General features: G+C 38.9%; 2 protein-coding genes across 13 annotated transcripts in view; both read left to right on the top strand.

Moving 5' to 3' along the window:
- LOC139934689 (uncharacterized) overlaps positions 1-7,305 on the top strand; it is a 59,170-nt gene extending 51,865 nt beyond the window's left edge. For all 12 annotated transcript variants that reach the window (XM_071929068.1, XM_071929059.1, XM_071929109.1 and 9 more), the window contains 6 exons: positions 1,458-1,532; positions 2,446-2,509; positions 3,523-3,621; positions 4,153-4,344; positions 4,782-4,814; positions 5,677-7,305. In XM_071929068.1, coding sequence (XP_071785169.1) covers positions 1,458-1,532; positions 2,446-2,509; positions 3,523-3,621; positions 4,153-4,344; positions 4,782-4,814; positions 5,677-5,748 — 535 coding nt within the window. In that variant the 3' untranslated portion in view covers positions 5,749-7,305. The remainder of the gene's footprint in view (positions 1-1,457; positions 1,533-2,445; positions 2,510-3,522; positions 3,622-4,152; positions 4,345-4,781; positions 4,815-5,676) is intronic.
- Positions 7,306-8,704: 1,399 nt separating this feature from the next.
- Positions 8,705-14,392, top strand: LOC139934753 (uncharacterized). The gene is made up of 2 exons (XM_071929154.1): positions 8,705-8,798; positions 9,933-14,392. Exons 1-2 carry the CDS (start codon positions 8,766-8,768, stop codon positions 12,306-12,308), a joined length of 2,409 nt encoding a protein of 802 aa, XP_071785255.1. The 5' UTR covers positions 8,705-8,765; the 3' UTR covers positions 12,309-14,392.
- Positions 14,393-14,476: the final 84 nt, after the last annotated feature.

Below are 14,476 nucleotides of genomic sequence, written 5' to 3'. Positions count from 1 at the left end.
ACACATGTTGGCAATGGATACAGGAGCTCATACACGTCAGAGAAAACGGATACTGTTTTGCAGACTTTTAGTTGTCTTTTTGTCACAGATCAAAAACATTTACCACGGAATTGCTTTCACTTGTGTCGTGCTTGATATACATAGATAGAAAATTGTTAGTCATTTGCAAACAAAACGATGAGAAAATGCAGTGCATAAAACCTTTAGCCCACCTCTAACTAATTAGTCCCCTTAAGCACATGATGTCTGCTTAAACTCATTTTAGATTTATCTTTATTTTTTTCATTAACATGTTTGATTGGTTTTCAGTCCCTGAAAAATGCATGATATCATGCAATCATGGAGTTAAACTGCATGTTACATATTGCGTTAAAATTTGGTTAGAAAAGTTAATGATGTTTCAACCCTAGCAGAGTCTTTTTTTAAGGCTATGCTATAGGTCTTTTTGGTTGGTAAACAGTTTGTAACAGCTAATTCTATTTTCTCCATAATTTTGTGTCCATTCAAATGTACAATAAAGCAATGTTCTTGTACTCTGGAATGCAGAAAACTTTTTTTTTAAACACAAGCTTACTCCCCCCCTTGGGCAAAGTGACCAAGTTGCGTGTGAGATTTGGAGAGAGGAACACTCCAAAAATGAATAAGTCAACAGCTTTAAAGGGTTTGGGTAATACACAAACTTCCACAGACTTGCATTAATCTTACATGGTTTAAAGGTATCGATGGTAATCTTCCCTTAAAATTGTACTTGCTGTGGTGATGTATTTTGTTTCTTTTTTTAAATGAGTATAACAGTTTCCATAAACCATTTTTTGTCTTAGTGAGATAATAACAAGCATGTACAATGGCTTATCGTGACTCCTGAAACAGTTTTCACTTTTCCTCTCAAAAACATGAAACTAAAAATGAAGCTGAAACTAATTAATGTTACAAAAACATCATCTACAAAAGGTATCAAAACCCTTTTGTTGTCATTAATTTTAACATTTAACATTCTGTTTTTTTTCTTTCATGTTTAACTTTCTTGTTGGTGAATGAAACTAGGGTAAGTGAACGTATTGTTTCCCATATTGCTAACAACTTTAATCAACTTTCTTCATGACACTCGTGCCCTTGAGCAATTAAACCAATTGCTTTTGTCAAAAGTTGAGAAGAAAGTGCATTCTGCTCTACCAGCCAGGCTCCTAGTGGATGGTACCCATGCCTACATCCTCACAGAATGTGAAAGGGGTAATCCTGTTGCAGCCCCATGATAGTGTAGAAGGCAGTGTGCTCATTGACAGTTGATCTTGGTTGACAGCCCAAATCGTTAAGTGTAGCCCCACCTTGTTGTAGCCATCTTGCCTTATGATGTTATGGGATTCCTCATAAGAAAAATAACCCAGGCCCCTTAACAGTCTTTTTAAATTGCTTCAAGACAAAAATTGTGATACATCATCATATTTTTTTTTATTTAGGACTGTGATCCAAGTGAGTATGGTACTGAATGGGACTTATGACAATGTATCAGGCCGCAAGGAAATGTTCATCAAGTAAGTGGAAACAAAAGAAGATATGTACAGTCTAAATTATATTATAAGTGTGTTACCCGTAACCGATGTGCGTTAAGGACTGTATACATGTACTCAGTTCTTAAAGGCAGTGGATACTATTGGTAATTGTTAAAGACCAGTCTTCTCTCTTGTTGTATCTCAATTATGCACAAATAACAAACCTGTGAAAATTTGAGCTCAGTTGGTCGTCGAAGTTGATACGAGATGATAATGAAAGAAGAAAACACCCTTGTCACACGAAGTTGTGTGCTTTCCAATGCTTGATTTCGAGACCTCAAATTCTAAACTTGAGGTTTCGAAATCAAATTCGTGGAAAATTAGTTCTTTCTCGAAAAATACTCCACTTCAGGGGGAGCCGTTTCTCACAATGTTTTATTCCATCAACCTCTCCACATTACTCGTTACCAAGTAAGGTTTTATGATAATATTTATTTTGAGTAATTACCGATAGTGTCCACTGCCTTTAAAAGAACATTACAGAATTGGTTTTGCTAACAAAAAAGTTGCCGACAGTGTAAGCACATTATGTAATCCACCACATACATACATAAACTGACAAACCTGAAGAAGTTTGAGATTGATCACCCATCTGGTTCACAAGAAAATAGTGAAAAATCAGTTTCACATTTTGACTGACATTTCGTAGCAAAAAAAAAAAAAAAAAACACCTCACTGAGCATTAACTCTAAATGCAAAAAATATATCATTCATTTCTCATCAAATAGACATTTCAGACAGAAATATTTCAAGGGATGTTTTCTCCTATCATCATCATTAGACCGTGTAAGTTTCATGTAAATCTGTGATCTTCACAATTTTTGTTCTTACCAATTCTGTAATGTTCCTTTAACTGCACTCATGCTTAATGAAAACATTTTATTTTACTGTGCAGCAAACTGAAGATATTCCTGTCATCACAGTTTGGTCTTCCTACTTGGGCATTCAAAGACTTCAAGGTATGCCCCTCTTTTGTTCTGATTGTTTTCCTGCCAAAAATGCCTTGTGACAAGTTTTGCTTTAATCGTTTTGCTTCTTTAAGGCCGGTTTTTAGTCGGTCGCACGATGGTCGCATGATGTGATGGAAATCCTGACGCAGTTTGTAGACATCGCTGATGAGGCATATAACTGTGTTTTCTATGATCGCCGCGTCAAGATTTCCATCGCGCGAACATTATGCGACCATCACGTGACCGACTATAACCCCGTCTGTACAGTTGATTTGGATCAAGCGTGAGGCTAAGATAGATTGTAGAGTGAAGCTAAGATTGAGAGTAATCTTAACTTGCTTTAAGAAACAGAGATAAGATTTTGTGAAACTTTTAGAGTTTACAGTTTGAATGTTTGGCAAAGATGTTAAATATTTGAAGATAAACTGTAAAGTTTTAGAAAACCTCCCTGGGTCTGCTTCTGAACCAAACTAAAGTGACGGACAATTTTATGCCGAATAATATGTATAGCTTTCACTATGTTGTATTTTGTAGCTGTGCATGGCTGTCTATTTGTGAAAGTTTTATGCAGTGATAGAATTAGGGAAAGGGACAGTGCCCTCCCCCTCCCCTCTGTGAATTGTGAAAATTTGTCTAAACTTACTGGTATTTGCAATGGGTAAAATATAACTTGTAAAGTGCTTTTGAAATGTTCTAGATTGAACCAGCATCTAGTGTTTACAAATATTCCCACACCCTGATCGACTTATCCTTAAACAACAGCAGAATTACTTAAATTTTGAGCTTAGAAATAAGCCTTTCAATTTAGTGACCCTCCTTTCGGAAAAAAAAAAACAACAACCTTGGTATTGACACATTGTGTTGCCAACATGGTTAAAGTTTTAGAGAGGTTTCTACATAGAAATGTTCAGTCCGAAGTAAAGCCAAGGTTTACAGACACGACTAGAGTTTGCTGAGTTTGATCGGAACTTTCTTTGCCAGATGTTGATTGTTTTGCGTTTCATCTTATAAACTTTGTACAGATCAGCAGAGGCAGCATTGTCGTTGAATTCAAGGTGTCGGACGTAGATTCTATCAACTCTGAGCAGGTGAATGAGACTGTCAATGAAATGAAAAAGCAGGTCAGTCAAGTTGAGAATTTCACATCGTTTACTCGGAGTAAATTTGGATCTTCTGCAGACCTTGATTGCAGTCGATTTTCCTCAAACTTATTTTAGAGCATCGCTAGGGTTGAAACCAAGCTACATGATGTTTTTCTTTATCAGAATGTTGTGTTTATTTGATTGTGGGGTGCTGTGGCCGAGCGGATAAGAGCACCTAATTCAAGCTCTGTTGATTCTGTTCAGCGGAGTGTGGGTTCGAATCCCGGTCGTGACACTTACCAGGGGTAAATGGGTACCTGTGAGGGCAGAGATGGTTCTTGTCATTGATTAGCTTATTGCACTACATATTTGGCGGCACAGGCTGTATACTCGCCAGGGAGCTGAGATGGTTCAAGGAATGATTTTAAGGCCCAGTGACCAGAGGTAATCATGTTGAAGCGCCACTGCGTGACAGACCTGAGTGCTAATATAAGAAGCCACTATTATTATTATTATTATTATTATTATTATTATTATTATTATTATTATTATTATTATTATTCAAACCAGGTACAATCGGGACAGTTACAGTTTGAATTTGAAGGGGAGACACTTCAGGCAAAGACGGACTCCTTTACGAAAGCTCAGGTTGTCGAAGCAACTCCTGTACCTCCCAAGAAGATGAACGATGAGGTCATGCTGATAGCCATTGGAATCTTCCTGGGTGTGGTCGTCCTAGTTGTTGTCATCGCCATCATTTCGGTTAGTCATCAGGACCCAATTTCATAAAGCTGCTTACAAGCACAAAAAGAAACTCGGCTCAACAAAATCATGCTTACCAGAATAAGGTTACCAGTGTAAAACTTGTGACTAGTGTCCTACTTTGATCTGCTATTAAAGCAGAATCTTGTTAAGCAATATTTTGTGCTTGATCAGCAGCTCAATAGAATTGGTCCTAGATTATGTTTCAAATAACACAAGAGTCTTAATAACGGCATGGCTGGGTATACTATAGGAAATTGTTTTAAAAGTGGGTGGTCTTCTATACATGTAGCTCATGGAGAAAGCCCTTTTTATATTTTTTGTGTCACTATTTTTCTTTCCCTGTTTTCAATCTAATGTTTAAGGTTCCGAAGAAGTGTCAAACCCCTACACAATCTGGCGACAATTTTTAACATTTTTTTGCCTTCTATTTTCAGTGTGTTATGAAAGGAAAGAAGGAAACCAAAGAGGTGAGAGACCATTGAGCAAACGTTTTTAGGCGTAGGTTTTTTTAGGTTTGTGCACAGACATAGGGTAGGCTTGTTAAATCCGCCATGGGTGTTCAAGTACACGTAAACGATGTCTCTTTTACATGGTTTGAATTTATGTACTTGTAAGATCAATGATATTTTGTCCACATTCCAACGTCATTTTGTATGTCAGATTTTTAACAGCACTTTTAAGGCTAGGTCTTTTCATGCTCACGTTCAACTTAACTCTGACTTTAAGTCAGTGTTAAAACAGTTTTGTTCTGAACCATTTTCTTGAATGTGATGATATTTGTACTATCGGTCAGCTACTCAGATCGTTCTGACAATCCTTTGTTTCATGCTTTTTCAATATGGTCTGGGGGTCGTCTGAGAGTGTCAGGGTTATCCTTTTTTTAATTATTATTTACGTGTTTATTTCCTTTTTACTGTATGTTTGATGTAATTTTATAAATCTTTTTATCTTCTCCATTTTTTGAGGTTTTGAGGAAATGAATAGATGAAAATTGACCCAATTCACCTGACGTCATCATCAGAATAATCTTAGATGCACCATATTGGTGGGCAATGTCTCTGTGCAATATTCAGTGAAGTGCGCATTTTAGGCGACTTGGCATTTACACGTAAATCTAATTGCCCACCAATATGGTGAGCGTAGCACAGTCGCCGGCGCCGCGTGTGACGTGCGTGCACGGGGTCAATATAAATAGATGCGCGTACACAGGTTCAATTTTAGGGTTCTAGGCTATGGTATAGCTCTATGGTGTATTTTAGCATGTCAATGTAGTCACTCTGTTGGAATTAACCTGTATTTGCCCTTCATTTTTCTCACTCTTTCTAACAGAAGCAGAAATCTGAGAATCTGGAATTCAACGATTATTCTGGAAGTGTGGTTGCTAAGGACTGGCAACAGTGAGAATCTGGAAGTCACAACTACCTTCATTGTGGGTCTCTCTTAATATTACATCTTTTACATTTTAACTTTTTTTTAGATGAAGTTAGGTTACTTAATATTCGTAAGTATTGTAAACATGTCTTTCAGATTTAAAGCAACTTTTTTCCTCCCAAAAGAGTCTTTCTCGTAGAATATATACAAATTTGTGACATTCCACAAATGAGTTCAAAATGGAAGATAATTATGTTTGAATTGATCCCATACTTGTTGGAATGTTTTAACTCAAACTTAGAATAATTTTTTAACTGAAATATTTGGTATAAAACAAATTTATATATTTTTTAGAACTAGATATTTTTCTAGCAAACATCAATCTCTTGTCAATGAAAATTTTAATTTTTATAGCAGCAAGTTTACCCATAATTTGACAGAATATATATATTTTTTAAGAACTAAATTTACACATTTACTTACAACTACAGTGGCATTTTAAGGTTTGTACTCCATGCTTTTTGTATTAAGAAATACTTTAATTGAGGAATGAAAAATTCTATGAATTCTAGTGATGTACTTTAATGTAGTGAGGGGCATTAATGGATTGTTTTGTCTTTAAACAATTTCAACTAAAGGATGATCAAAGCCTAATGAATCTTTGTCTGTCATCAACGCTCATTGGAATCTAGAACTCCAAAGGGTGATCAAAATGTTGACATGCCATCATTTTAATGTATCCCCTGAGATTTGAATCACAGTTTCAGACTTTTTTGTCGGCATGCACTCTCATCCTTTGGGGTTTCAAGAACAACACTTTACAAAATGGCAACAGCAATCAGCATCTCAAGAGAATGGGCAAACTGGGTGTAAAATGACTCTAAAAAAGATTGTTAAAGTTAATTTTGAAAAGTTGAAAGTTAACATGGACTTATATGGGTCATCTCAAAGAAGCAGTTTGAAAGTTTGTTCCCTTTCTACGGTCAGGTTTCAGAGCGACTTACTGTGTAGTCGCATTTGACCAGTACCGAATCACTTTTCGTCGTTCTATATAACATCGTACGCATTTGAGCAACAGTGATCCTATCTCGACTATCAAACAATAAATCAATGTGAACAGATACAGAACATAAATTGAAATCAAGAGGTTTTAATTTGCCTGAATGATACAAAGCAAATCAATATAGGGTGTTATCAGATAATAAAGCAAAATATAATCTTTTATCTAATTAGAAATATTTGAAGAAAAATAAAATAAACATCAGATAAGATTAGAATAATATATGGCCGCTTTGGTAATGGTGACGTAGACTAAGACAACTTTAAAATCTCCAAAAAGAAGAAATTGCAAGCAGCATTGCACGCATAAGTTTAAAAAAGCACCACAAACATCAAAAAGTAACACAAGGCAGATACAAAAATAGCACAAGATTATACTGGTTTTAAAAATGATTGATTTTTGTTTATTTAAATTGTAAGAAATAGATATTTTATATATGCCTTGCTAATTTTTAATTGTTTTTGTTTGCAAATTTTCAACCCGTTAGATGCAGCTGTAGTGGATAATAAAAGTAAAAGCATTTTACACTGGCATTTATTTGACTTTCCTTTACTCTTCACTAATTAACGTACATAACGTATTCGAAAGTTCAAATTTAAGTGTTCTGTTAAAATCCCCTATTCGCCATTGAGTTATTTTTATAGTAAACTCCGGTGAGATGGAAATTTAAGTGAAAATCTGGCTCGAAAATCTGCCGTCTATACGTTAGTATAGGAGAAGTGGGTCCAGTGGACTAATCCAACGGGGTCAATAGTGAAGGGATCCGGGAAAGTGCCCATACCTTATGCTAGTATGCGATGGCCAGCGTGTGGTACGAACAAACAAAAATGCGTTCCATCGACTGCAAGTACGGTTTTGCACAGGGGCGTATACAACTGCATATGCAAATGTGTCCGGGCGGACACAAATTTTATGCAAATGTGTCCGGGCGGACACAATTGCATTATGCAAATGTGTCCGGGCGGACACAATTACATTATGTAGCAGCATCCGGGCGGACATGATTGCATATGCAGAACCGTCCGGCGACAGTATTGCACAGCGGACATAATTGCATGCGACACCGGCCTCCCCACATCCTAGACTCACCCCGTAAAGATTACATTATTGATAATGGTCTTTTCTTTGCTAAGAAGCCGCTTTGTTTTCACGGGGCAGAAATACAACTACAAAAAGTTTATAAAGGCATCCATTGCACAGCCATGTTCAATGGTGACCAACTCTGTGAAAATGGTTCAGATGTCGCCCAACGCATAAATGGGGCTTTATTGTGAAGGAAAAAAAGAAGAAAAAAACACAAATTATTTTACTTTTTAAGATTTGTATTTGCATGGTGAACCTTTAGAGCACTCTTTTTTAGGCAATACAACTGATGAATTCAACAATTTTGTGAACATACTTTAGTCTAAATTGTATCCTTTTGCGCGAAATGGTATTTTAAAACATCACTTTACTTGTAATTCGTTTTGAACCAAAAATTTTATACTGGCTAATTTCAAATGGGAGTAATTCAGCAAAGTGATACACCCCAAAGCTTAGACATACCAAATACCTGCTGCTGGTGTGTTCTTACCAGCCATGCATATTACTATTTTGTTTTTATTTGTCAATATCTGACTCATTTTCACAGAATGTTCCGCAATGCAACTTCGTTCATAGACCTTATCGCAAATACCAATGCGCAAGCGCAGACTGTTGAATGAGGTGCATTGTGGGATAGATATGGATCAAATTTTGCTACCAGCTAGACCACAATGCACCTAATTCCAAGCGTTACGCGCGCGCCCCGGTATTTGCGAAAAGGTCTATAATGCTCACTTTTACTGACGTCATAAATTTGGTACGCGCACGCGTGATGTTACAGCCAAGGAAAAACTCGCGCGTATGATGCTCATGTGTTTTCGCAGATGGAACAACATGGGCCTTACTTCATGCAAAACATGATGAAAAACGGAAGTTTGAGAATGACTTATGCTTTGTTGAACTCATGGATAACCAGCCACCAAGTATAATCCCAAAGGTAGGCAAAGATGACCAGTAACTAGGGCTTCAGTTCAGCTTAGGGTCAAGTTTCATAGAGCTGCTAAGTGCAATTATTTGCTTAGCGTGAAATTTATTCCTTGATATAAACAGGATTACCAACCGATTTGCCATTTGTTGCATATTGCGTGGTACTGGTATTCAGCATTGTTTGCTTATTCTGAAATCAAGTACGTAGCAATCTGGTGGGTAATCCTGCTTTTTTTCTAGGAAGAAAAGTCATGCTAAAAAAATAAACTTTTGCAGCTCTAAGATTATGAAGTTGGACCTAGCAGTTCTACAATACTTGTTTCCACAGACACCATGCAAAGTGTAGCAAAAATTACACAGTAGCTTTGTTATAAAGTTAAAATAAAGTAAACGCAGAAGAAAATTTAATGGAAAAAATATTTAGTAAACAAATGCATGTAAAGTTACATCTAACTAATGGGTTTCTTGGTAGAAGAAAACGATACCATGTGTTATCATGTGCGTCGATATTGCGGAAGCGTGAACGCTATTATATATCTAGGCCCGAACTCAGGCATAATTGTATGTCTTTCTCCCTAAATGTCCTGCATTGCTTCATATTACTTCAATTTGAATGAACCAAGGAAATAACTTTTTATGAAGTGAAGTTGAAACTTGAATACATGAAGTGTTAAAACGGCCGGTCGAGTAGCCGGTAGGCCCACCGTACGCCAGTGGTTCAAATCAATATGACGTTTACTCCACTTTCTTTTTGGAAAATAGTTCAATATGAGAATAAGTTGCAGCACACAAAAAGATAACATAATCAAAAGCGAATAAAAGTATACAAAATTAACATATTATAAAAGCAAAATATTCATAACTAGGAATGAACTATGTACGAGAGAGGAGCGAGGGCATGGGGCTGTTTATAGTAAGTCGAGAAACAAACAAACAAAGAAACAAAGAAACAAGCAAAGAAACAAACAAACAAACACAGCGAATCACGAAACATGGGTAAGACAGACAAGATGAACAATGACGTTACAAAATGCTAAGAAACATTGTATCAGGCTAACTGAAGACGACAAAGGTGAGGATGCCTTTTCCTTGTAATGTATTGATACGAGTTCTTGTGTTTCTCCCCACTTCTTTATTCGAGCAGCCTCTTCACGGGTACAAGAACCTGATCCGAGGTCAGGTTTGCCGTCTCAGGGATAAGTCTCAGCAACCAACTGGATCTTCATCACCTCAAAGCAAGACGCTCGTCGAGAGTTCAGACGACAGTCCTCTTCAGGAAACAGTTATCAAGGTCTCGTGCCATCAGCAATGGCAAGAGGAAGACTCTGTACCAACTCGTCCCTCAATAGATGTGAGGTGGAAAGGGACGAGTTGTCAGGCTGAGGCGACTAGGGAGACCGCAACTCAAGATAGCAACAGAAATGACAAATCATTGGTAAACTGCCAAGCACAGTTGACTCCGACAGATTCCCTCGAGGAGAATTCAATCGAAGAGAAACAGGAAAGATACATCCGTGATGCGTTGCTTCTTGATGATGCAGACCAGGGGACAATGCGGAACATCACAGAGAAGACACCGCAAACCACTGGTGATATCGGTGGGAGTAGATGCGAACCATTCAGCGATGCTTCCAAATCTTCTCACCATTCTTTACCGACGATACGCGAAGGGCAAGATGGCGGAAGCCATTCGGGAGCTATCGCCACAGGATTACCCCTGAATCTTCGGACAACACAGGAACCAGGATTAAAAAATGACGGCAGCAATATTTCAGTCGTGATAGATGACCCATTGACGGTGGACTTGCTCTTGGCAGAGCAGGGTCAACTCTTTCACACTGGCGAAGCTATCAGGACAAGCATTGAGCTCATGCGAGATGCTAGCTCAATGAACAAATCAAGGAATGTTTCCATCATTTCCACGACGCAGCAAGTCGAAGTTGCAGTGCGTAACCGAACCGTCACCGAAGCTTCTATCACGACATTCAGTGAGAAGGTGACTGAGAATAGGTTTGTTTATTCCTCTGTATCTACAGAGACAAGAATCGCCCCGCGGTTAACTAGTACATTAATGAAAGAAGGTCGCAATTTAAGACAGATTCTAGGCAAAAGGAAGATCTCCCGGGAAAAGCATGTTCGATTCGCCGACGAAGTCGACAATTTGAAGCTATGCGCGACCGCGTCGTGCCGGGAAACAGCATTACCTTCCGGGGTTGAACATCAATACAGGATAGATATTACACCACTGTGTGTGGGTACACCTCACACAGACGTAAAATCCAAAGGACGGGAACAACTTGACCAAAAGGGCTATAGACATTATCGACAGGAGTCTAGGATTGAGTCGGCTCACCTAAGTAATGCCCAGGAAAGTACAGCCGCTCAACACGGAGGGCCTAAAGATGTAGGCAATGATGCTGTGCGCGATTCTAAAACAGACCCTGAGTTGGGAACTAAAGCTTTCGGGATAAAAGGGAAAACACAAGAAAATAAAATGCCGATGATACCCACTCTTGACCCCTGCTCCGCGACAAATGTTTTGAAGTCTCTTCCCAACAGAGCAATGCCTTCTGGAGTTGATCATCCCCAGGCACACAGGAAAGACATAACACCACAATATGTAGGTACACTTAGTAAAACTAAAAGAAGACAGCAATCTGACCAACAGAGCAATAAACATTATCGACAAGAGGCGAGGGTTGAGACGGTTCACAACAATGCTCAGGAAAATGCAATCATTCACCCCGGAAACCCTCAAGATGTAGGCAACGATGCTGTGCGTGTGGATTCTACACCAGACCCTGAGTTGGGAAATAATGCTTTCGGGATGGACGGAGTCGACGTGAAAGCACCTGATCAGCAAGAAAATACAATACCGAGGTTAACCACTCCTCGCTCCTCAGCAAATGCTTTGGGGTCGCTGTCCATCAGCAACAGATCAACGACATTTGTGAGTCCCGCAGTTGGAACAAAACATTCGTCTCTCAGCAAACCCGCAGTCCCTATAATTTCACAGTCGGCAGAGAACGCCAGGTTTCCTCCTAAGACTGATAGCGTCTTTTCGGCAAAAAGGAAAAACGGAAAAGTAGGAACTACGGTGACATCTTCTTTTGAAAAAGTTGTTACCCCTTTCAAGACGAGAGGTGTGACCACTTCAGGTGTGAGAGCCGCAGTTCCTGATGTTCCAAATCGTGTTTTACAGATAAGTAGATCCGAGCCGGTCACTTCCCGTAGACCAAGAAGGGGACACGCCCCGATCAGCCCAGTCTACAGGAGACATAAATGTCGCAACGGTCTCGCTTTCCTGTCCAGACTGGGTGTAATAATTTTTATATTAGTCTTAGTTGTCCAGGCTCTTGCGTTCTTCTTGGCCCTAGGCTTTGTCACAGAATGCGACTCCGATAGTGTGTTAATCTCTCCGCTTTGGGGTTTTTCGTGGATTCAGTTTGACGTGACTCCATTAGCTTCGCTAGTGAGGCAGCATTTGCAATTGGTTAATTACAGGGCTCCACCAACGTAGAATCGGATCAAGAATTAATGTCTTTGTACGAAATAATGCTGTACATTTTTATACTATACAATCTAAAAATTGATCGGTGTGTGATACGTTCTGTTCGGTTTCAAACAAACATTTTATTTGAGTGAACTGGCAAATCGGGGTATCAGCACGATGACATCGTTTTCATGCATGGCATCGTAACTTGGCGCCTCGATCGTACCTACCTACGAAACTGTTACTGCTTTTAACCTTGAATGCCGGGTGCCGATAAAAAGTGGCTTTATTACAGCTGTGTACAATAATCCAGCCGGTAAAACTGATGATCTTTTATGTTAAAATAACGCTCGACTCTTTCATCATGATGGTTTCAAGAAAAAGTCTCCTTTTTGAGATCATTATAAACTTGTGGACAATTCAAGTCGTTAAAAATAGTGTCTGTCGTGGTGATAGCGAAACAGCTCTCTCGCAAATCTCGCGAGACTACTGTTCTGTGCGAGACTGCTGCTCTCACCTAACGACTACTTTGGGTGCGTTCGTTTAGCTTCCATGTGTCTACCCCGGGGTGCTCACCCGGGTGTGCCCGTGACACAGAGCTAAACGAACGACCACTCACCGCTCTCGTAGTGACGTCGTTTACCTGGGGCCAGCCCCAAAGTGACCCACTCCACAAGCAGGGCACTGGGGGCTGACCTGGGTGAGCCCCTGGAATGACGTCAAAAGCTATTCGATCGCACTGGGGCAGACCGGGGATGACCAAGGGGAGCTATTAAAGAACGCACCCTGTATGTTCTCATGCAGCAACAGTCTCGCACAGAGAGCAGAAGTCTCGCGAGATAGTTGCGAGATCACCGCGACAGACATTTAACGACTCGGCCTCCACAAGTCTCAATTCATTATAAAACAGGTGATACAAATTATTTTCCTCATCTTGGAGACAATGGATCGACACTATTGGTAATAATTGTCAAAAACCAATTCCTCACTTGGTGTATCTCAACATGCATAAAATAACAAACCTGTAAAAGTTTGAGCTTAATTTGTCGTCGAACTTGCGAGATAATAACGAAAGAAAAAAACACCAATGTCACACGAAGTTGTGTGCACTCAGGTGCTTGATTTCGTTATCTCAAATTCTAAACATGAGGTCTCGAAATCAAACTCGTGAAAAATTACTTCTTTCTCGATAACTACGTCATTTCAGAGGGAGCCGATTCTCACACCATGTTATCAACTTCTCCCTATTACTCGTAACCAAGTAAGGTTTTATGCTAGTAATTATTTTGACTAATTACCAATAGTGTCCACTGCCTTTTAAGTCCATGTGTACTGTTTCGGTGTTAACGTCTTACCCTTTTTCACATTATCAACGATAAATAAAGACAGAAAGTCAAACTCATTCGTCAAAAGGTTACTATCAAATTATTGATATAATTTTAATAAAGATCCTCTCGTTTTTACAACGTACCATTCGTGTCCAGTTGTTTATCCATCATTTGGTTTTACCAACTTACAATTACTGATGTTTCATACTGTATTTGTCAAAGGTGTTTGACTAGTTAAGCTAGTCACACTCATGATCTGGATATAAAATATAGCTGCTCAAAGGTTTCACATTTACAGTCTTTTGAAATCATAATATGGTAATAATATGTGGAAGATTAAAGCGACGAAGACAAACTGAACTGCTTCCTGCAGACCGTCTTCCAAAATCGACCACTTTTACTATTTAACTAGTACCATGTTTTGTTAAAGTGGGTCTATTTACAATACAGCATTGAGTTCTGTCATCATTTAAGTGTTTTGAAACAAATATTTCCCAAAAGAATGCATTCAGTTGAAGATAACTCATCTGTCGCAATTTCGGGTTCACTTTTGGTGTCGTATGTAAAGGCAGTGGGCACTATTGGTAATTACTCAAAATAAGTATTACCATAAACCCTTTCTTGATTACGAGTAATGGAGAGAGGTATGGTATAAAACGTTGTGAGAAACAGCTCCCTCTGAAGTGACGTAGTTTTCGAGAAAGAAGTCAGTTTCCACGAATTTGATTCGAGACCGCAGATTTAGAATTAATTTGAGGTCTCGAAATCAAGCATATTTTGAAAGCACACAACTTCGCGTGAACATGGTGCGACAAGGGTGTTTTTTCTTTCAATAATATCTCGCAACTTCGACGACCGATTGAGCTC

Source organism: Asterias amurensis, chromosome 1 (assembly GCF_032118995.1).
Source record: "Asterias amurensis chromosome 1, ASM3211899v1".
Lineage (NCBI taxonomy): Eukaryota > Metazoa > Echinodermata > Asteroidea > Forcipulatida > Asteriidae > Asterias > Asterias amurensis.
This window is presented reverse-complemented; position numbering and strand designations above follow the sequence as displayed.

Coding starts and splice junctions, on each gene's coding strand:
- LOC139934753 (XM_071929154.1), top strand. CDS start 8,766: ATGGATAACCAGCCACCAAGTATAATCCCAAAG. Junction 8,799..9,932: donor CACCAAGTATAATCCCAAAG/GTAGGCAAAGAT, acceptor TTATTCGAGCAG/CCTCTTCACGGGTACAAGAA.